The 24,124-nt window shown below is 39.2% G+C and overlaps 1 protein-coding gene across 2 annotated transcripts in view; it reads left to right on the top strand.

Moving 5' to 3' along the window:
- The window catches only part of MLLT3 (MLLT3 super elongation complex subunit), a 136,168-nt gene that overhangs the window by 98,587 nt on the left and 13,457 nt on the right, over positions 1 to 24,124 (top strand). For both annotated transcript variants that reach the window (XM_054809401.1, XM_054809400.1), the window contains exons 7-9: positions 16,405 to 16,483; positions 20,217 to 20,349; positions 21,893 to 21,992. In XM_054809401.1, coding sequence (XP_054665376.1) covers positions 16,405 to 16,483; positions 20,217 to 20,349; positions 21,893 to 21,992 — 312 coding nt within the window. The remainder of the gene's footprint in view (positions 1 to 16,404; positions 16,484 to 20,216; positions 20,350 to 21,892; positions 21,993 to 24,124) is intronic.

Genomic DNA, 24,124 nt, shown 5'->3' with positions numbered 1-24,124 from the left:
TAGAAACTTGCCACGAGGGAGAAAGTAATTTATTTCTGAAGTGACCTTTTAATGACTGGTCCCTTAGGGCATGCAAAGGCTGTAAAATTTAGGAGGCATGTGATAGGACAGGCTCTACTTTACAGCATGGAGCTGGTGATATTGTGGTTGGGGTGGCATTCTTGTTCTGGCTTAGAACTTAGAATTTATCTTTAAACCTGAAAATGTTCACACTTGTCAGACTTGGTGTGAATTACTTTTTAGTGTATTCAAAAGAAGCTGTATCTTGTATTTTAATTTATGTCAGTACGCTTAAGACTCACTATCTACCCTCAGTATGGCTGGCTAATTAGCACAGAGTTTGCTTTCAGGTTTCCTGTTCATTCAAATAGGTGCTGTGTAGTGGCGCATGCACTTTTACTGGCAGCAGCAGTTCTCCATTTTTCTTCAAAGACAAAAGAATTGAGAGGAGCAACTGCAATGTATCTGAAATTTTACAAATGCAGGCACTACAGAGGTGTGTTCTGCATAGCAACTTGCAGATAACCGACATGTGAAGGATATGGGTGGTGTTAAAGCTGATCCTTTTTAATTGTTGACATGTTTTTCCCTCTTTGTCTTGCAGCCTCTCTCCTTAATTCTGTGGTAAAGTAAGAAAGCAGATTCAGGGTTTTCTAGCTCTGCAAGACATGTTACTAAGAAAGAGGGTTAACTACTGGAGTCCACTCAAAGAGAAGGAGAACCTGCTGGTCTGGGCTCTGGTGTATTTTTAACACTCTGACATCCTGGATTATGGAACAGATAGGTCTTCAGTGGGAGGGCCAGTGTGATCCACACCCAAATGGGTGAAAAGCATGTCTGCCAGTTTAGGACTGTATTCATTAATAAATCAGGCTGAGTATGGCTCCCGTCAGTGACTGGATACTATTTAGAAAGTCAATAATATACTTATTTTTAGAAAAGGTATCTAGAAAACCCAGAATAATTCCCTAAGGTGCCTGTGGATTCACCCCATTGTTACTGCTGTGGGAGAAAGCTGGGCAGCCTGGTTAATGGGTGTCTACAGAATTTATCTGCAAAAAAAGTCATTCCTTCTACACTTCATTAGTTTTAACCAGGGAGCCTAACGAAAGGTGACCAAGCAGTGTAAAAGAGGTAATTCTGTATGTTGGAAAAAATAGTTTGAACTTTTTGTATGTGTTGGTGGTTTTCTAAGTGTGTCAAGAAAAGGAGTAGATTTTACAGCTAGATCCATAAAGGGTGTGTCCTATAAATATAGTCATGAAAAAAAAAAGTGAAAAGTTGCAATGTTACATAGAGAGTAATGGAAGGGAAAATATGATAATGCTTTTGCTATACAGGAACAATTATTTCAAATTTGTTAATGCTTCATGATACTAATCAACATAGTTGCCTGAAGCTGGGAAGACACTTCTTCAGTGGCATGTTCTGGCATAATAATATGCTATAAAATTCAGTCAAATGTTATTTCTTACTCTGGTACAGGTGGGTATCATAGCAATGATGAAAAAAGAATGTATCATTATTTAGGAGTATATTCAGTAGTAAAGTATTCAGGATTTATTCCTAAAGTAGCTTTAAAAAACCAAAAACCACAAAACCCAACTCAGCAAATTTGGGCTAGGTATAATAAATCAGATTACAAACCAGTACCTAGAAGAAAATTGTTGGGATACCACAAAAATGTTAACTTTAAGTCAAGTGCATTTTTTCTAGTTTAAGTTACATTTATGACACAGTGCAAACCTCATACTGTATGAATTGTTGTAATAAAATTATGAATTTCTTGAGGACAATATTCACTCCATGGACTGAGAGATATTTTCATTCTCAAACACATATGCCACAAAATAGTGACTGTTCACTTTCTTGATATTAGCTCATACGCATAACTATACTTATCAAAGACAATAAATTTGTAATAAAAGGTGTAATGTAACAGAGCTGTCTGTTACTGCTCTGTAGCTAAGATTGTATTACTTCACCTAGAATTATTTTAGTTGTGCTTTTATATTTTACAGAGAGTTCGTTTTGTCAGTAGGTGCACAAAACCAAGTAGATTTTATGTACATTTCTTTAAAAAAAAAATAAAGTCAGGAGGAGGGTAGAGGTCTTTATTTCAGAGATTTTGGAGGAGTCTTCCCTTGGCCAACGTTCATTGCTTCTGAATTTTGCCTGTTAAATTAATTTTTTTTTTTAATATGTGAGAAGCAAGTTAAGAAGTGGGACATCAGCAAAGAGTACTGGCATTATCTCTGGAAATTTGTCCAACAAGCCACATAGTAAAAGTTCAGATGAAGTCCTACTGCTTTTATCAAACGTATTCACCAGGAGCTACAACCTCCTGCAAAAGTAAGTTTCTTCCTATTGCTGGTCACACCGAAGACTGTTTTCAGAGCTGGGAGTAGTCTATGATCAGTTCTCAATTGCGAAGGCTGGGTTTGGGTTTTTAAATTAAGGATGACATTCAGAGAAGTCCTTATGGTAAAGGAAGCTGACAAGCATCTTTACTAGAGGTGCTGTTTCACTGGGTAAGTGCTACAGGAAGGCAATGCTGCTGCTCCCCTGATTTCTTCAGATACAGCTTCTGTTGAGTGAATCTAGGTGGGGTGTATCCTTTCAATTAATTTCTCTTCAGACAGAAAAGCAGGGTGTGCTCAACCCTTCTCAGTATCGCCATCATGCTCTACCTGGTTCTGGGCATATTGGCCTTTACCTTCACGAAGTGGAGGACATAGAGGTTTAGAACCCTCCAAGAGAGGTGGATTCTTTTTCACCTGGTAGAGCCTGTCTGCCAATGGCTAATCCACCCTCCAAGCTGTCCCTTGAAATTCACGTTTAAGAATGCAGCCAGGTTAGCGTATTGTTGCCTCGGGGCCATTTCCGAAAGTCAGACACTGTCCTCTGATGCCCTGCAGTCAATCCCTGTTCTGACCTCCAAATATCTTTATAAAATTACAGTGGGAAATAAAGGAAATCACATCCTTGCTTAGTGATAAACTTTCTCCCCTTGTTTAATGGCCTTTCCGTGCATGACTTAAAGAATAAGACCATGTATGGTCATTTCTCTGTGGTCTATTTGGCATACACTGTAGTGTGGCGCACTGCTGTACTTACTTTAGCTGTTTTTTTCTGTTGACTTTGAGCTGTTGGCAAGTGAAATGTGTGTCTCCATTTCTCTTGCTGCTGTGTTGAGTGTGGCTTTTCAAATACGTCTGTGATTGGACTTCAGCATTAGTGATGGACTTGGTGTTCAAAACAGTGTGGGTCTTTTTAGAGTCATATGAGCTAGCAAAGCTATTTGGGAAGCAACATGCGGTATACTCAGAGATTACACACGAAGGCAGAGGATTTGTTTTACTGGCTTTGGTATGAAGCACGTAGGGTATGGAGTGAAAGCATGTCAGATTTATGGTTTTATTGAGGTGTAGAAATATTAGCAAAGTCCACCTGAAAACGCCAAAGATTTTGCTTTTAAATGCAATGGCATGATGTTTTAGTTAAAGAAAACTCCATCTGTTTGCTTCCTGTGTGGGACAGTGCAGCAACATGACCAAAAAAAAAAAGGGGACTTGACCTTCTTGATTTTGCTGCCTATCTGATCATGAAATATGATGAAGTTCTTATAACATTTGTGTGAGCTGCAGCCTGACATGTCAGATGGGGAAATAGGTCAATACAGACTTTTGGATCTGAGCGAGGTGTTTTCCATGGCTGGAGCTGCCCCTTCTGAGCTGTGGAGCCATTGCAGAAGGGATGTTCTGATACTTCTTGTTTGATTATTACCAGTTTTGCTGGGCTGGGTAGGGAGGAAAAAGTGGTGCGTAGCGCTAAGTGAAGATGCTGCAGCTGAAAGGAGCAAAGGAGATCAGGCAGATCATACGTACGTGTTTAGGTGTTAACAAATGTCCTCAGTGTATCTCAGTTGCAGTGATCTGAATAAAAACTCTTAAAATCTGTCATGCATGAAAGTGGTTTGCTGGTGGATTTTTTTAGAGAATGCATGTGGTTCAGTTGGATGAATTTCTGCTCCTGCTGTGATTATTTTGCATGTGATGTGTATTGTTTTTTCCCTTCCTGGCTGTATATGTCCCTGCAGTTGTGGCATTGCCATTAGTAATAGTGGCAGCCTTTTGGCATACTCAAGCCTATGAAAATACAAACTGAGCAGAAATGTATGCTAGTAAATTGTGACAGCTCAGGGATGAGGAGTTTCAGTTATTAAAAACAGAGTACTTTAGCGGGTCTTTTGCTTTTGGGAAAAAATGCCAAGTCCTTCTTAGGAAGTCCATTACGGAACAATGAAAATATAGTGATTACATAGACTACAGGTTTCTACTTAATTAACTGCTTGTATATCTTAAAGCAGTCTTAAAGTTACAACATAAATATCTTTTTAAAGTAATCCATAAAATGCCACTTTTGATCTGGCACATGATCTATTAATTTGTCTGTTACAAAAGTGGAAGAATATTTTGAAAACCCCCATGGTCTTGTAAAAACTCCAGGCCCTTGTTAGCTGAAAGATGCTGCTTTCTGCCAGAGCTGGGAGCCAAAGTAACATCTCTTTCAAATAATGTTTGAAGTTAGAAATAACAGTAGTGAAATAGAGCTCTGTGTGGAATTTTCATGTACTTACCCATGGAAAAAAAAGGAAGCTAGGTTTTAATTTTTTTGTGAAACAGTGCCTCTGTTAAGATCTTTAATGACAGAGAAGTGAATTGGTGCTGATGATGTCCTTCATCGCGGGCTGGACACCCTGCGTTTGCAACATGTTGTAGTCAGAATCTTTATGTTTTACTTGATATTTTAATGCATTGTTTCTACATTCGGTTTACTTTTAGTCCAGGTGTGAATGCTGCTCTTAAAACCCTCCCTGCTACTCTTGTGGGATTGTTTGCCTATAGTACTCCTGTGTCAAGGGGGTAATTCAGGAATCTCAAACAGGTGGGTGTTAGCTGGTCATGTAAATACTGTACAGTCTGAGGTGTTTCCTTCCAGATACCTGCTCAGAGAGAAATAGTGGCCTAAGATGATCAGTCCTCCTCAGAGAAATGGTAGTAGGCACAAGTATGCACTGTGGCCATCAGCATCTGCTGTGGTATGGCACCATTCAGCTGCTATACTAAACCTATTTTTATTAGCTGTTTCTATGAAGGGAGAAATGCTTTGGCCTCACTCACAAAAGCTTAGGTGTGTATTAAGCTGCTCTGTGTGTGGTGAGATGAACCATTGTTGGAGAGGAAGCAGGAAGATTGACAGGTAGTGATTCCATTGTGGCAGCAAGCTCAGATGTTAGACTGAGATACTTTTGTTACCACGGTGTGTTAGGAAATCATTGGCTTACAGAAATGTTAAGGATTTAGAAATGAAAAGGTGGAGAGAAACTATGTAGATATGGTTACATGTCCAGGTTGCAAATTTAATCTTGTAAAAGTCAGGAAATTTTGCATTCTTGAGGCAAAATATCAGGTATTGAGTTGTTTTTTCTTTCAGTTTTAGGCAATGTCATATTTTGATCACAGAAATAACATCATACATTATTAGGCCACTAGTTCAGGCTTCGGTATTTTACTTTATTCACAAGTGTTGGCTACATCCATTTCAGTGCGGACTAGTCATGTAGATTAACTCATTTACATACATGTATTTTTGGATCAGGGCCTTATTTTCTGTGTTTCAACCCTAGAAAATTAAATTCACCTGCTGTCCTGCAGAAAGTGAGGATTTTAAGTGGATATGTGCAGTGCCAATATTTTCATTATATTCTTTCTTTTGTGGCAAAAAAAGACTTTGTGCCTTGTCCAATAAAGTCATGACAGGTTCATGAGGCTGAGAAATTCTGATTGCAGTCAGAATGCTAAAGATAGGATATTTTATTTTGATCGTGATCAGGTGAGATCTTACTATGGATTTCATTGCTTTATCTACTTACATTAAGTTGTGATCTAGAGAAATGGCTCCATATAATTAAAATAAAATCCAACACCTGTTAGTTATCAGCTGAAACAGTTTTAACTATGTCTCCAATAGTTAGATCTATCCAAGGGTTTTATGCCCTTTTATTTTTTATGTGGAACCCTCAAGTTTACAGTTGTTTTCTTTGGCAGAAATGGATTGTTTTACTCATGTACTTTTGAAGGTTTGCTGCCAAACTCCCCATGAAATTCATTAGATAATTTTTATAACGCTTCCCATTCAGAAACTTGTAATCTAGTGATGACTGATGTGAATTCTCCAGGACACGCCATAAATGCATAATTTAATTTATCATTTTAAAGACAGCAATCCCCCAGAGTTTAAATTTTATCAGAGTAGGATAAAGGCTGCATGAACTCACTGCTGCTGTGAGCGTATCGTGTGTCATGCCTGTGTAGAATTAGCGACAATTCATTGCCTGCTGATGAGGGACTGCCGCTCAGCTCTCCGTGATGTGGAGCCCTGGGGTTGTGCTGCCTGCTGGCACTTGATGCCACACTGCGTGGAGGACGTTGGGGGGTCCTTTCGGCATGGGCAAGGGATGCTCCTGAATATCATGTGCCTGCCCCAAACTCAAGGGTGAAAGTGCCTGTGTGTCACTGTTCTTCTAATACTGACACGTGCCATGCGTATATAACCCTGGTACAGGGAATAAATGAAAGCAGATGTAATCCAGCAGTGCTCTTCCTTGTTCTCTGTGTGGTTGCCTCTTCCCTCACAACAACAGTGTCCACTCCTTCACTGCAAAATCAAGGCATGCCAGGCAGCAGTTGCTGTTTAGGGAAAGCCTCATGCCTGCAACTAATTCTAACAATAATTTGAGTGTTTGCTGAAGGTGGTCCTACACCACCACACCAGCAATAGAAAAACTGTCACTCACTTTAAGAAGTGTTGGTGTGAATTTGGTTTAACTCACTCTGTCATCATTCAGTAGTGCTGTCTTACCCAGCTTAGTCAATACCTTGGAACAGCTTATGTTTTTGTTAGAAAAAAGGCGTTGCAAAATTTATTTTCTTAACACTTTTTCCTACAGACAAACAAAAAGCTTTGAGTAAAACATTCAGCTGTGTTGATAGTAATTCCTATAAAACCTAACATTTTGTATTAAAAGCCCCTAAGCAGCCTTTCATCTTCCCTTAAAAATAGAAATTCTTATCTGCCCAACTGAAGTGTGTAGGTTTGTGCTTCCTCTGTCCTTAAGTACATTAGTGGGGTTTCTAATGCTCCTCTCTGAGCAGCAATCTCATGACATGCATTCCCATTTGGGGCTAAAAAACAGCAGGTGCATATAGCTTTGGTGATCAGACTTATTTGTCGTAAGACTGTGAGGCTATGAAGGGAACAAGAAATTTGCTAATTAATGCTGGCTTTATCCCATTAAAAATGATAGTCCTAGCACAAACATGTAGCACAGCAAGACAGGGCTGCCTGATTCTAGGATGTGTATGTAGGATGTTTCAAATTATCTTGAGACATGTTACCTATTTTTGTCATGGATATCTGAACCTCCGTAAAGGAATTGCTTACTGTGTACTAACCATGCTGCAAGCCACCTGGCGAAAGTAAAGGAAATAAATTATGTTCTGTGTCATAGGAATTAATGTTTTCAGACAGCAGAATTAGACGATAAGGATAAACGGAACTATTTGCACTTGTCTGAATCTGTTTAAATATGCACAAAACTTGTATTATCACCCCAGAGTGACGTAAGAGGAGAATGTTTAAAGGTAACTGGTAATATATACCCCATCACCAGGAGAGCTGTGTTTTGTAGCTCAGGTTAACAGGCAGCTCTGCTGGTGCCCGAGCACCCCAAGGAAAGATTACTCATGTATCTGGGGATAATGGGTACCAGCAGCAGCAGTAGCTCGATCGGTGGCCTCAACATTGATTACCCCGATCAGAAAATCATTGCAAAGTTTATGGCCTTTAATATCATTGTTGGTGAGCAGTTGTGATTAGGACAGAAGTAAATCAAATAACTTCGCTGCTTTGTATAAGGTCATTTAATACCTAAATAGTGAGAGGAGATTACATGAGTCCAGCCTATGTGGTTTTAGTGATTCAAATTATCAGCTGCAAAAGTATTATGGTTTAAACCAAGAAAAGAGTAGGTATAGGCTGTGATAATTTTAATTTCTTTCATTGTATGAATAATCTTTTTCCATTGCTCATGCTGCTTTAATGCAGTTTAGTTAATACACTGTAATTTTTCTATGGGTGAAAAGGACATGGTTTCAAGACAGTGCTTATTGCATTGCATCTTCCACAAGGAGAGTAAAATATCATGAGTGGGCAGGAATATCAAACAAAGAGCCATGGTCTGAATATTCAGGACAACAACAGTTCAGTTGCAAAGTTTCTCAGATTCAAGGCAGGCTCAAGGCAAAAGGAAAAAACCACTTTTGGTGTTCTTGGTGACCTAAATTTGCTTTGATGGAGGACCATGAGGAGTAGGTCCTTTTTGATCCTTTGAAAACTCAAGATTGATCAGGGTTGTAGTATATGAGATCTTTATTTAGCTAATATTTTTAGTAGTAACAATAGTATAATAATAATCAGGTTTTTTAATAACTTCAGTTAACTGTATCAATTACAAATATGTTACACTACATTATAACAGTTTGAGTGAAATGTAGTTTATATATAAACAATATAAAACTCTTTCTATAAATACAAAGCTGAGATCACACTATTAAAAACGTATTTTAAGTCTCCAAAGCAGGGACAAGGAGCTTTATATGAGTGTTATGTTTTGTAGTAATCAGTAAAAGTACATGTGTAGGCAAAGTTACAGCACACAGATGTGTGAGCTGTAAATGGTAAAATACCAGTAAGATGACAGCAATCTTTTCTGTGGTTTTTTCCTCAGAGAATCAGCATTGTATAGTTCTGTGTGTATATCATATGCATGATCTTTTGTGAAAACTACAAGGCAAATGCATGACAATATTAGCATAGAACAAGTGCTTAGGAACGATACCAACAGATGCCTCCGAAATATCTATAGATAAAAATGTGTGTACAGCATACTGTTGCCAGCCATGACATCTGAAAATCATTGATCAGTCTACAGTATCACAAGATTGGCTAAAAATTATGAAACTTTGAAAAATAGTTTAGAGGGGCTTTGTTTTGGTTTAGGGACTTGAGAATTCTTCAGAGTACAGCATAGCTTTTTGTATTTCTCTCTCTGCAGCTTTTCACAGTAATGAAAGCTGAGATTTTCACATAATCATTTAAATCCCAGGAGTTAAGTTTGAGAAAAAAGTAAATACAGTGAAGCTTTCTGTAAGACTGACAAGGCCAACAAAGATGGCATGGAAGAGCTGCACTAGATCTCTCTATAGTCTATGGTGAAATTTTGGACAATTTTTTTTTTTTTTTTTCTGGGACATGGGTTCAGGAGCTAGCAGTCTGCAGTTGCAAAGATGGTGCATAGGGACTTTGTGGCAGCATTTCAGAAGAAAAGATGTCATTTTTTGTATGTTTAGGTCTGTATTTACCTGACGTGTATGACATTGACAAGATTTCTGCATAGTAAAGGTTTAGTGTAAGGTCATGCTGGGAGCACTGTACAGACTTTGAGCTGCGTAGTAAGAGAGAGGAACTATGGTGAATTTTTGCAAAGTCCATGAGTACCTGCTGAGATGACCAGGTCTCTGATGGTGTGGAAATGTACTGTAGTGCAGAATAACATCCATAAAAGAAGTTTTACATGTAGTGAGATCATTCTCGAGCTGCTTCTTAGTTAATATGAGTGCATGAATTTCTAGCATCAGGACCTCAGATCTGGGAGAATTACCTTATTACTGCACCAAAATTGACAGCAAACTGTTCAGTTTCCCAAACAGTGAAGTGGGACTGCATCAACATCTGCCCTTGCATCATTGCTGTTATTCCCATTACAGCCAAAAATGTAGATTAATTGAATGAAACTCCCACATTGGCTTTAATATCTAGGCTGAATTTTCTAGTTTGTATCTAGTACTAAAATTGAGGGTTAGGCTTTCTAAAACACTTTCTCTCCTTTGATGGCTTATGAGAGCTTTGTGTATAGAATGTGTGAAGGTTCTCAAAGGGAAAGTTTAAAAATTGTAAAGTCAAACTGCCAGTAAATCAATATCTGAGTATTGCTTGCCAGCTTAATTTGACCTTCCCACACTTACCAGAGTAAAGACAATCACCATTCTCTGATCACAGGGCTTTCATGCCACTGATCTTACAGAATAAGCAATATTCTTCAAACAAATGTTTTATTTAGGATATCTTCATCTTCCATCAGTGAGCCCCATTTTTCTGGATTTTTTTCTCAGGTAATTCAGACTTTGAATAGAATCATAGAATCATAGAATGGTTAGGGTTGGAAGGCACCTCAAAGATCATCTAGTTCCAACCCCCCCTGCTATGAGCAGGGACACCCTTCACTAGACCACGTTGCCCAAAGCCCCATCCAACCTGGTCTTGAACAATTCCAGGGATGGGGCCTCCACAACCTCTCTGGGCAACCTGTTCCAGTGCCTCACCATCCTCACAGTAAAGAATTTCTTTCTAACATTTCTTTCTAAATCGACCCTCCTTCAGCTTAAACCCATTACCCCTTGTCCTGTCACTACACTCCCTGATAAACAGTCCCTCACCATCTTTCCTGTAGGCCCCTTCAGGTACTGGAAGGCCGCAATTAGATCTCCCCAGAGCCTTCTTTTCTCCAGGCTGAACAATCCCAACTCTCTCAGCCTGTCCTCACAGGAGAGGTGCTCCAGGCCTCTGATCAGCTTCGTGGCCCTCCTCTGGACTCTCTCCAAAAGGTCCATGTCTGTCTTGTACTGGGGCCCCCAGAGCTGGACGCAGTATTCCAGGTGGGGTCTCACAAGAGCGGAGTAGAGGTGCAGGATCACCTCCCTCAACCTGCTGGTCACAGTGCTTTTGATGCAGCCCAGGACACGGTTGGCTTTCTGGGCTGCAAGCGCACACTGCTGGCTCATGTTGAGCTTCTCATCAATCAATACCCCCAAGTCCTTCTCCTCAGGACTGCTTTCAATCCACTCCTCGCCCAGCCTGTAGTCGTGCTTGGGATTGCCCCAACCCACGTGCAGGACCTTGCACTTGGCCTTGTTGAACTTCATGTGGTTTGCACGGGCCCACCCCTCCAGCCTGTCAAGTTCCCTCTGGATGGCATCCCTTCCCTCCAGCGTGTCGACCCCACCACACAGCTTGGTGTCGTCGGCAAACTTGCAGAGGGTGCACTCGATCCCACTGTCCATGTAGCTGACAAAGATCTTAAATAGTGCCAGTCCCAGTATCGACCCCTGAGGAACGCCAGTGGTGGTCTTTGAGTGTGACCATCCAGCCAATTCCTTATCCACCGAGTGGTCCATCCATCGAATCCATGTCTCTCCAATTTAGACACACAGATGTCATGCGGGACAGTGTCAAATGCTTTGCACAAGTCCAGGTAGATGATGTCTAGAACAATGAGCTGTTAACTTCCCGTGTTGTGCTGCTCATACTTTATTAATTCTGCACAGATGTTGATGTCTTTTCATACATTTCTGGGGAAATGTGGTCCAGATAACACGGTTTTTAGTGCCAATCTTGAAAAACCTAAGACTTTGCATAACCCTGTATTTGCCATTGCCTACATTTTCAGAACAGAGTTTTCCTCCTTCTTGGTTGGGGTTATCTGACAAGAATTTCCATCAGTTTGCACTCTGCCTCTTTCAGTTTGTTAAGGACCATGTTCATGCTCACATGATCGTAGACATTTTTAGTTTATTTTACCTTTAGTTTACTCATTATCTTGTAGGCATGAAATCCATGGAAACTAGTATTCAGCTGTTCTATATGAGAATCATAACCTTCTCTCTGATTTACTGTGTGTCTTAATGCACTTACCAGTGAGATTTCTTCAGGAAAAATATCCCTACAGGCAATGCCTTCACTAATGCTTCATCTTTCAACTGTATTGTGCAGTGTACCACAAAATAATTTTCTTATCCACATGTGTTAGCTCAGTCTCCTGTGCATGAGTTTCGTCTAAGTCTTACACTAGCTTGAGTATTTCTGAGTTTTTGTTATCAATGTCTCAAGTTTATTTTTTATTTATAAAGCTAAGACAAAATATGTACATAAATATAGAAGGAAAATTATTTTCTCTCAAAAGTAGATACATATTTCAGTAGAAGGATCTCTAAAGAAACGCAAATCCTGCTTCATACAATGCAGTTGTTCAGGTGAAACAGTTGCAATGTTTGGCTGAAGTTCTTTTCTGGATAGTAATTGTTAAATGAAGGATTTATGACCTCTGATGGTCATCTGATCCAACTCCCGTGCCCAACCAGGGCCACTTAGAGCTGGTTGCCTAGGACCGTGTCTAGATGATTTTTAATACCTCTGAGGAGGAAGACTCCACAAACTCCTTGGGCAACCTGTGCCCGTGCTTCGTCACCCTCACAGTACAAAAGTGTCTCCTGATGTTCAGAGAGAACCATCTGTGTTTCATTTGGTGCCTATTGCCTCTTGGCCTGTCACTGGAAACCACTGAAAAGAGCCTGGCTCCTCCTCCTCTGCACCCTCCCTTCAGATATCTATTTATATACATCCATGAGGACCCCCAGGTCCTTTTCTGCCAACCTTCTTTCCAGCTGGATGGCACCCGGAATACATTGGTGCATGGGGCTGTTCTTCCCCAGGTACAGGACTTAGAACTCCTTGTGAACTTCATGAGGTTCCTGTTGGCCCATTTCGCCAGCCTGTCAAGGTCTGTCTTGGTGGCAGAACTTGGTGGATAGACTTTTCAGTATGTATGGCACAGGGAAACATAAATCTTTAGAGCATTGTGCATAAAAATAGGAAATATGTAGACTGGCTGATATGAAATGGGATATTACTGCATCACTTAAATTTTATTTCAGGAAACAAATATGTAAGCTTCCTTTAAAAACAGTTCGGGGAACGCAAGAGAAGCCATTGTCATCCACATACAGATGTTTTCGATTTTTTAATGTAAATGAGGAGCTTGAAATGATGGGGGTTTTTTTTAGAAGAAGTTACATGAATCCAGACAACCACGAAATATTACAGAAACAGCTGTATTATACCCTGTATCATAAACAGGTGAGTTTGCCTGAAAATTGCTTACAGCTCAAGAGTAAGTTGTGCTACTTGTAAAAACAGACAAGTTTGGAAATTACAGAAGCCAAGTGATTTAGAGCTGGTGAAAAATGTACCTTTTCAGGGAAAACTTGATTCAAAGAAAAGTCCTTTTTCTTGCCGAAGAGTTTCAAAGCACAGAATCCCTCAACCAGGCCTAATAAAGAAGCCAATGTCTCCTGTGCATCGGTGTGAGAGCACTAAAACAAAATAGACTGTCTAAGAATGCAATAAATCATACCGGGTCAGTGCACTAATGAACAGTTTGGGCCCAACTCTCATTAGCTTGTCTGCAGGAAGAGAAAACTAGTAAAACAGGAAGAGAACATATGAGAGAAGCTCTTTGCTGGTACTGTCTTAATCTTTTATTGTTGAAGGACACCCTTTAGCTAATTTCAGACCCATTAAAAAAAAAATAAATCTGTTTGGTGATTAGTAACCAGTGGAGAAGAGCAGAAGGCCCAAGTGAATAAAGCCATAAATACCTAAGTCCTTGGGATAACAGCCTGTAAAACTGTCAAAAAGCATTGCTTAAGCGACAAAAGATAGCCTCTGGTAACTAGAAGCATCAGTGCTGTCGGCACTAATCCATATTCATATATGTAAGGCATATTTTTAGTTTCTTCTAAAAAGGCAAGTCTTTTCTGTTAATAGTGTTCATTCTTATGTTAAAAGCAGCTGTTTCCTCTGGGTGCGCTCTCACACCAGATTTCTTAAAGTCAAAAAAGCTAGGTTTAATTTCCTATACTTAATAATGTTAACATTTATTCTAATCTGTATTTCTTGGAATAAATTTTCAGACAGGGCCATTTAAGGAAATAATGTAAATTGTTTCAAGAGGCATTAAGAACCCTTTTTAAAAGAGTAGGGATGATCATTTGTGTTTCACTGGGACTTATATGGTTTGGCTTCTCGAAGTGATCTTGCTAAAGCAGAGCGAAATTTTTACCAGGGAGGTATTATAACAACTTTGTATGTATTTATATCCTTTCCTTCTTGTGACCCTATCTCAATTAGTTAACTCTGGGAGAAATTTTGACACAGAGGAATTTCACTGGTATTTGCATGCCTTATAATGTGAACAAGACCAGGCCTTTTCCCTTTTTTTCATTTCCAGTAAACTCGTTCAAAAAGAAAGCAGAGACATTTTAATAGTGACAAATATCTCCACACCTGTGTGAATTTTTTCCCATACAATTTTAGCACTTCTTCAAGTATTTTAACCCAGATATGATAGTCTTTTAGTGGTTGTTACTTTTTTAAAGGAATGGATTTTACGTAAGTTAAAGTTCATGTTGAAATTAATGAAGGAAAAATACAGTTAATGGAAATCTGCAGAAACCCAGAAACCAGTTGTCAGCTAGTAATTTTGCTGCAAAAATCAGAAAGTGACAGATAAACCAGATGTTTAAGAGTAACCTGAAGCTGGAAGACTGAAATTAGTTTCCAGAATGGTGATGTCTTTAAAGTTTGCATTGACTCTTGTTATTCATCAGTACAGTCTGTTTCATGTTATCATAATTATTTTACTGCTAAAAAACTTGCATGGTTTTGCAGAAGTTCAGGCAGTAAAAAAAAAAGTTTTTTCCAGAATTACTTGATTTTTGGAGCAGTGTCAAGTGATGCTGCGATGTCTTCCAAAAATGTCTGATGCTGACCATGTAAGAATCTCTATCAGTACTTAGAAATGGATTGTGTTGTTGGTTGGGTTTTCTTTCACAGGGTTGATTTCAACTGTATACAAGCTGTCTATACCCATACAGTCAGGTCCAGAGTTTATATTTTGACTGTGTGTCTGTGAGAACTGGAGCTGGTGTTGATTTGAGGAGAGCAGATGTTAATGGTGTTTTTCTCAAGCATTCTGTTGCCCAGATAGGCATCTCTCATTGTGAGAAAAGGCAGTAAAAGGCTGTAAATCTGCCTGCTCATTATGAAAGGCAACAATAGATTGATTTATGGAGAAAAAGCAACTGTTAGGCTTAGGTAGCCTGTGTGCGTGAAAATTGAGTTTTACAGTGACTGGATATTACTGTTGTTATTTTTGAGAAAAATTTAGTTTTGACTTAATCACAAGGGATATTTTACTGACAAGAAGAGTCTCAAAACTTTCGTTGGCCTGGATAGCACATCACGATAACACAGTTGTATAAAATCTAAAGTGTAAGCAGGTTTTCTTTTCAATAGTAGATTTTTAGATCTTTAGTTCTTCACCTGATTTTCACTATTCCTTCTGTATGGATACTTCTTTCTTGTTTTATGTTCTCTGTTAGCATCTCCTGTGCACACATACCAGATTTGTTCTTTGTCTCACATACACAGATGAGTCTGCAAGTACCTATCAACACCCACTCATTTCAAGCCACTGAGCCTAAGAAACATCAAAAAAGTATAAGGAGACATGCAACATGGCAGCAGGAAGCAAGACATCTCAGTTCAACCTTCATAAGCCATAACCACTACGTGAAAAAATATACAGAATTTTTAGTTGAAGTAATAGGCCTTTCTCAGTAATTTTATAGAATTTTAGAGAGAAATTTATACATTTTAAACAATAGTGGGAAAACAATGTATAGAACTGCTTGTTAAATAATGTAAACTGATTTTAAGAACTCTCTTTTAAAAATCTAGTTCTCTTTCATAATCTGTGGATTCAAGATAATTTCCCTGTGTAACACCGCAATCTTTCTGGTTCAATCACTGTTACAATCTGTAGGGTCTTAATACATACAGCAAGTGTTTGGATGAGAAGAAATCCATTAAAAGGAGAAATGTTTATGTTGATTCCTCATCTTAAGACTTATTTTCTGAGGAAGAAGAGAAAAAACTGCCTGAGGTTTTCTGGCACTTAGTGTGGTCTGCTCAGGTCTTCTTCTGGTTTTTGATTCTACTACATTATTACTAATTTGGAAAATGTTGCAACTACAGTTATGACAAGGACACAGGACCCTTAGGTGTATTATAAACTCATTTAGGCTCTCATGTTGTATAGCCTTTCAAAGAAGGTGTTGGGATTGGATTGGCTTTAGCAAAGAACTAGACGTATGGCTTTAGCAAAGAACTAGCCATGATGTAGTAGTGTGTCCATATGCTGAGTGCATAGCGGTTTCCGCAATATTTGCCTCACTGACACCTGAAATAAAGATCTTTGAGTATTATTTTGTTCCAAAGTTATTTTTTCTTGACAGCATGCCTTAGACAGTAACAAACAGTAAGAGTTTTAGGCAAAAATGTTTCTTACAATGTTATTTATTTTCTTTTTTTTTTCCTTTTAAGTCTGAACAGCCCAGTCCTACCAGTTCCAGCTCCAGTTCCAGCTCCAGTTTTACACCATCTCAAAACACCAGACAACAAGGTACCAACAAAGGAAAAGAAATTGAAAGGAATGTGTGAAATGAAGGGGCCAATAAAAACAGAACTGGTGGCATCTCATTACCACTTTTCTGCTGCCTTTCAGAGCCTGAACTGACTGCAGTTTAGCTTTAGAGACTTTTCCTTGGGTTGTTTTCAGATGTGGCTGTAAGGGCAAAATAAAAGTGGAGAAAATGTGTATCTGAGAAAAGGGTGTGAAGGGTATTTGTTTTGAAGCACTAAATACATGCCAGTCACTGAACAGATGCTAAACTCAAAAGAGCTGCTGTTTTGGAGGTGGTCCTTTTGCAGGGTTAGGTAGCATGGCACCTGGCTCCACCTGAAGCCCTGCTCAGGAAGGTGTCGCTTCCCCTGGGAGGCCCAAGGATGTGTGTATGTGGAGCCTCTCAAACAGCTGTGATCTTCCCATGCTATTGGGAAGTTTTAAAAGCATAGAGTATTTACTTGAGATACATGTCATGGGAAGATGATGGTTAGATTTTAAGTTGACTTTAAGTTTGCATTTTGATTTCCTGGCTAATAATTGCAGTTTACTTGGAACTTGGCAAAGAAATGCGTTTTTCTTCCCAGAGAACTTGCCAAGGCAGTTTTTCTGTAAATAAGTTGAGATTCATTCTACATGATCTATTAAACTTAGTTCCTGCTTGGCCTTTTTCCCTGGGTATATCAGATTGTACAACTGATACATTCTTAATCAACTTTTGTTTTGTTTGTTGGATCAGGAGCATTAAAAAAGCAGCTTTGGACTAATTAAAATTGCATTTGTTTTATCCATTTATATTCCTCAACGTTAAGGTTATGAAAATATATTAGTGCCTCAGGCAGACAGTTTGTTTTTAAGTAGATCTACACATGATGCATATCTGTCCTACTGCCTTTTTGTAGGTGACTGGTACTGATTTTCTAATGTGTTCTGGCAGCATTACTCCAGGTGAAATAAAGCAAGAGCTAAAGAGAACTGTGGTTAATGACTGGCTTTAGGCATTTAATTTTTACCTAAGGCTAACCGGAACCCCTTCTTGCTAAAACCACATTTTTGCTCTCTTGTAAACCTCATTAGTGGCGTGAACTGTCCATTACAAGCCAAAAGATTTGGATACCCATTCCTGTATCTGTTATCTTATGTTGGGCAAAACCCTGTTGACTTAGTATTTTCTTCTGAGCAGACTGGATCCATCCATCTCTTTTGGTTCATATATAAGACGTAACACAGACTGCCTTTGAGTTTTTTGTGCCCTCTCAAGAATAGATGGGAGATTTTTCCTCTGATGTGAGTAGCTCTGAAACGCAAGTGGTATACGTCTCCTCTTTCTTGCCATAGTAAATAGTGGTTACTGCTTCTTTCTGGGAGTTCCAGTTAACTAAATGTCTTCATTGCCCAGGCCGTGCATTTGTATATCAAAGGGATGAAGCACCATGCATACTGTGGCATGTTCACACTGTATGTTGTGCTCTGCTCAGAACCCATGCTTTTTTCCCTAACTAGAGGTTACTTGCCAGGGCCATTGGTCTTATTTTACCTTTCCTCCCACTGACCTTTTTGTCTGCTCTTTCATCAAGAGTGTGATCATGCTTTCCTTTCATCTGTGCTTTACGAACTCCTTTGTATCATTTTCTTCCTCGTGCAAGTTGTGGAGAGGAGATGAATGTGTTCTAAGAAGCTGACTTTGGCCTATGAAGTGGAGTGAGATTGCAGACAAAGATGACTGACTTGTCTTCAGTAGGACTTTGATGGTGGTTGTTACTGTCTTTGCCTAGTAAGATGTAAGGAAACTAGCCTTTCTAGGCTGAGCCTAGCCTGTGGAAATACCCTTGTGTTCTACCCTTTTATCTCTCTTGAAACATGGAATGCTTCTTCGTATATTTATAATTTAATTCTCTTTTCTAACCCTTTACCTCAGTTCATTTAGCTCTCTGTGCCATGTCTCTCATTCACCCATCTCAGCAGTCAAGGGCCAATAGGAACAATTTATGAAAGATCAAAATGGGCAAATTCTTCCTTCATCCCTGTGCTGATGCTGCTGAGAATGCCCTCTCTCCTCCCTTTTAAAGGGAATGTGTTTATTACTGCTCCTATTAAAAGCCAAGGAAGGACTCCTTTCCCTCCTTCATGATTCAGTCACACTACAAGTTACCATATGCAAGCATCTAAGCGTTGTCTGCCTGAGAACCAAAGAAGAACAGAAAATGGAGCACAGATCAGCTGCTTCTGCAGATCAGCAGTCATCACGTGGACAAGAAGCACTTCAGTATAACTCCCCTTTCCTTGTCACCTGAACAAGTGTCTGGTCCACCAGGAATTTGCCCATCAGCACCATCTGGGCTTCCTCCCAGCCAACCTTAAGGTGTAAAAACAGAGAAAAGAAACCATTGACCTGAACCTGCCCACACTGAGCCAATTCATGAAAGTTCTAATGGTAAATCATTCTCAGCATTGGCTTTGAAGTCACTCACATGAAACTAGTCAAAAATGCCTGTGACCTGAGCCTTGCTAGGTCTGGAATAATTCATAAAACCATTCCTCCCATGAAGGCAATGCTCTCCCTGTTAGGAGTATGACCATGACAGACAGAGGTCTGTCTTCTCTTCTGGCAGTGACCAGGGATGACACTCCTTGACTCTGTTTCCCCATCAGCAAACAGAGAGTTGCACGGTTCATCTCCCTTTGAAGAACACTCTGAAGCTCACTGTGTTCACTTTACTACTTTGTGTTTCCTGAGCTGAAGGAATTACAGAACCCTAATAGGAATCGCTGTTCCTGCAGCCATCACCATTTCGTTTACTTGCTGCTTTGTGTTTCAGATGGGCTGTACTTCAGAGTTAAATGCCCTGTGGCATCAGCCTCACTTGCTTCCCCCTTCTAACCTGCTTTTGCCGATTCTTACTTCAAGCAGCTGTAGTTTTACATTTCCCAGATATTTTAAACATATTTCTCTTTCTGTTACTGTCTTATACAGCAAAATAAATCGAGTAAAATCAAACCAAAATCTCAAACTTAATTTAATGAAGTTTTATGAGCAAGTCAAGCTTTGTACCTTCTGTTAATTCAGGAAAAGAGATAGCATGGTGTTGCATGGGATTGATGCACTGTTTACGGATGAGCATTGGCAAAGTGCTTACTTGACCTGAAATTGACCCTGAAATAAAGGGAACAACTAAAGCTAAATATATGAAAAACAGGAAGACAAAGACTGCCTTGGCCAGTACGAGTTAGAATGATTTGTTACACTCTGCTTCTCAATACATGGATTAACCTAACAAATGTACTGTTACCGATAGTAATACCGATTGTCCCTGTAGATCTTTACTCTCATATAATACCCTTTGAGAAAGCGAAAAACCGCTAAATGAAATGAAAAAGAATCTTGCTGCTAATAATCATACAGCAATACTCAATTTCTCCTGGCATGACCATATTTTACTTATTTCAGCTATGGTCCACGGGGCCAATTGTGCAAACACTTGAACATGAGTCACTTACTCACTGCCATGAGTAAGTCTGTTGAAGCTGAGTTGCTCGTGTGAGCAAATGATTCATGGATAAGTCCCTGCAGCATTAGCCCCCAGCGCATTACTTCATTTGTTTAATGTTCAAGACTCTCCCCTCCCAACACTGCAGGGAGGGTAGTTTTCTATCATCTACAAAGCTGGGTGCATTGCCTGGAACACTACGAAGTGAACGTCATTTGTGTATTTTATTGTCTCTGTTGTTTAAGGTCCGTTGAGGTCCATAATGAAAGATCTGCATTCAGATGATAACGAAGATGAATCAGATGAAGCAGATGAGAATGACAATGATTCTGAGTTGGAAAGACCTGTAAATACACTAGGAGGAAGCAGAAGTCGTAGGTGAGTGTCTTATGACTGCAAATAACCTGGTGGCCAAGACGTTGTGATTGTTAGTAATGGGGTGAGGTCTAAAGTTCTCAAAGAGCGGTGAGTAGTAAATGAGCAGAGAATTCAGACTCTTTTTTTAAAGCACATGCATGTAAAATTGCCTCATTTAAAAACTATCAGAATTAGCCGTACCCAATACAAACTATTTCTGTACTAATCCATATGGTTATGATGAGCTTTATTCATTTGACTTTTCTTGATTTCATGCCATTGTGACTTCAGGAGAGTAGTCATAATTACTCTCTGGCATAAATGAGATAAAATTAAGTCCTTCAGTTGCCGTATGAGCTATTCTGTATATACTCTCTCATTTTCAAGATCTCTCTGCTTATCGGTTTTAGATTAGGTTGTTAAATTGGATCAGAATCAATGAAATTTTAATTCCAAGTAGTTTCTGCACTGCATGCAGTAGGTAATGTGTAAAAGTGCAGACAGAAGGTAAAGCAAGCATCTGTCACAGAAATTACTTTTTTTAAAATGCTTCTGCATCCTAGCTCAACCTTAAGAGGGCGTTCCAAAGATCTATTCTTTGGGGAGCTTGAAGCTCCATCTGAATGTTGTTGAAAGTTATGGAAAACCTGAAACAGTCTCTTGAACCTTTTCACAGTGGGTCATTCATCTGATCCACAGCATTTTGCTGTGAGTGCACAGCACCTGAGTGCCAGTGTCAGCTACTGCTTAAGTGGGAAGGTAATAGGAAAACATCATGCATGTCAGCTGCTTCCCTGGTGCACTTTAGCAGCTGGAATCAAGGAGAAAAAGCCCAAGATGACTAGCAGTTTGAGAATTTGTTTGTGTCAGTGATACTATAAAGGATTGTCTCAAGCTCAGCTTGTCTCTAAGTATGGAGATTTTGTTTTTAACAAAACCTTAAGGCTAATGTTCCTCTACCTTCTTTTTATACTGAATAACATTTTTTTTCTCCCAACAAGTAAATATTCCCTGTTGTTCCTCAGTAAATGAAAGGTGAGACTGACTAGGAGCTGAGCTTTTCCATTTGTCCTCTCCTGAGATACTAAGTTTTTAAATTTTAGTCAGGAAAAAGTGTTATTTATGATGAGAAACAAGGAACTTTTCAGTGAAGCACTTGTCCAAGTAGGAAATACAGCTATTTAGAAAGCTTTTAGAAGAGCAGAAAAGTAACTCTACAAAACATTTCCCTCCTTCCCTGTGGCTATGAACTGAGATACAGACTCATTCCAGACACATTGAGAAAGCAGTTTAATGTTCTAAATATTTAACCATTTTGTAACGTTAGCTGCTGTTAACCGGACATGTCCTCTCAGCCAAGTGCAGGCAAACAGCCTCGTTCTCTGTGCTACGCAGAGCTTTTTCCAGAGTGTGGCCCTGCTTGGATGCCTCTCTTCCATGATTAATGATGGCTTGCTTAGCGAGAGGTCATTCTTAGTGTCCTACCTCAAAGTGCAAGCTCGGTTCACCCCTGTTAACAGCTTTTTGTCTGGAGTCGTAACCTCCTGGCTCTGTTTTTCCATAGGGTTAGTCTGAGTGACGGCAGTAACAGTGACAGCAGTTCAGCCTCCTCACCACTACATCATGAACCAGTACCACCTTTACTGAAGACCACCAACAACCAGGTAAAGTCAGGATTCACAAACGCAGCCCTGGGGAGCTGAGATGACATTTTGATTACTTCAGTGCCGTTACTTTGTCTGTAAACTGACATAAGAGCTTTTTTTCTCAGAAGGAGAAGTATTCGATTTAGCAAATACTATAGCCCAAAGTAATGTTTTCATCAGTATTGTAAGAAATGTGTCCTTTCTGTATGAATTAGCTTTGTAAGTTAAACAATGCAAACTGGCTTTACAGCATCAGTTGATGCAGATTTGGGTTTGTATTAGCAGTAGACACAGTTGGCATCAAGAGGCTCATTCTCAGGAGTTTCTTTATTTATATCTTCCCCTCTCCCCCCACCAGTGTTTATGTAGAAGATACAATATCTTTTACTTCACTAGAAGACACAAGTGTTTACTTCACTATCAGAGTACTCATTCCACATTTGTAAGAGCTAACATTTTGAGCCAGGAAAGTAGGGTAGTTCTGTATTTCGGAGAAAAGAAATTAAATAATCTAGAGCTACAAAACACATCAGAGACAAATAACAATTAGAGTTTGGGAGTTACCTCACCCCCAGTCACCAATAAAATAAGGGTCTAAAATATAAAAATTACACGTAAAAGCTGATATTCTTTAAAAAAAATCATAATTATAAATTACATCATTTGTCATTTATTTTAGAGAGCCATAATTCACTCCTAGTGTCAGTTGGATCATACACAAAGCAGTCATGAAATTTACTGAGTGGCAATAAATGGTTGCTTAAAGTATTGATATAGTTAGAATAGTGTCTACGTGTATTAACAAAAGTTTGTTGTTTAGATGGTCAGTTTTATGGATGAGTCTTTCCTATGTCTCTTAGGTTAACTGCTTCAATTGTCTGGCAGAAATTATTTACTTGTCATTGTTTCTCTAATAAAGTTTCCAATACAAGCTTACTGATAGTGCAAAATCAAAACATTATTATTCATGTCAATTAAGTTCAAATACACTGTGAGGAAAAAGTTATGGGGAGTAGTTTGTGCACAGAGAGAGGAAGGAGATTCCATGTCCAGAAAGCGTTCTTATTATCCACCAGAAATTCTAGGCTTTTCTGAGTTGATCTGTGCAAAAGTTACAAGTTTTTAAGAGAGTGTTTTGGGGAAAAGGCAAACTATAAAGATGAAGAATATTGCATTTACTGGAGGCATAAGCATAATAAAAATAAAACTCCTATTTATGCCTTGTTGTTTAATGAAGACTAACTTCTGCAGAGGCAATGTAATTGTTAAGTAATCGTAAGTCTCAGTATCAGCAGCCCACTTAGTCACATCTTTCACGTTTCTTTCCTCTTCAGTGATCTAACAGAAGGTCTACCTGCACATTTAGACTCTCCAAACTATAGCAGTGTACTAGCTAAAATTGAATGTCACATACTTTCTTCCATTTTTATAATTGAGCTGAATTTTATAATCGAGCTGAAAATCAGAAATTTAGGCAAGCATTATGAGAATTCAAATTGTATGGACCACAGCCACATTTGAAATCTCTGCTTGGTAGCATAGTGCTGCTTGTCAGCGTAATGCATTTGACTGATGAAATCAAATTTATGTTGACTACGTGCATTCATAGAACTAAAGAGCTAAGACAGTTAATATTTCTATAAGCTCCCTCAGATTTGATTAGTGCTGTGTGTCATCTTAACAAGAGTGCTTAAGATGTTAGATTTCAACTACACATCAAGAGCAATGTAAGGAAGCCACTTTTTCAAATGTCCTATGTCCTTGCTAAGGTTCCATTTGAAACCAAGAATTTTCTTCCTTTAAAAACAAGAAAAGCATGTAAAAGGTACTGGATCCATGTGAAGAGGTCTGCTTTTTTTTCTTTGTTTCCAAAACAAAACTTGTTCTTCCACTGGCCTACACAGCAGTAACCCCAAGGGGTGTTAAATCAAAGAACTGGGATTTGTTTTGCTTTTTGGCCATGCATCGTTCTTGGCTAAGTAAATCCTTAGGAAAGGTTAACTCAGGTCTGCAGTCACTTTCTATATATAGGGAAATAGGTACCTGCCTCCTGTATTCTTACAGAAACACAGAATCATAGAATGGTTTGGGTTGGAAGGGACCTCAAAGATCATCTAGTTCCAACCCCCCTGCTGCGGGCAGGGACACCC

Source organism: Grus americana, chromosome Z, assembly GCF_028858705.1.
Source record: "Grus americana isolate bGruAme1 chromosome Z, bGruAme1.mat, whole genome shotgun sequence".
In the NCBI taxonomy this organism is placed as follows: Eukaryota; Metazoa; Chordata; class Aves; order Gruiformes; family Gruidae; genus Grus; species Grus americana.
The sequence above is the reverse complement of the archived record's forward strand: the minus strand, read 5'-3'. Positions and strand labels throughout refer to the sequence as shown.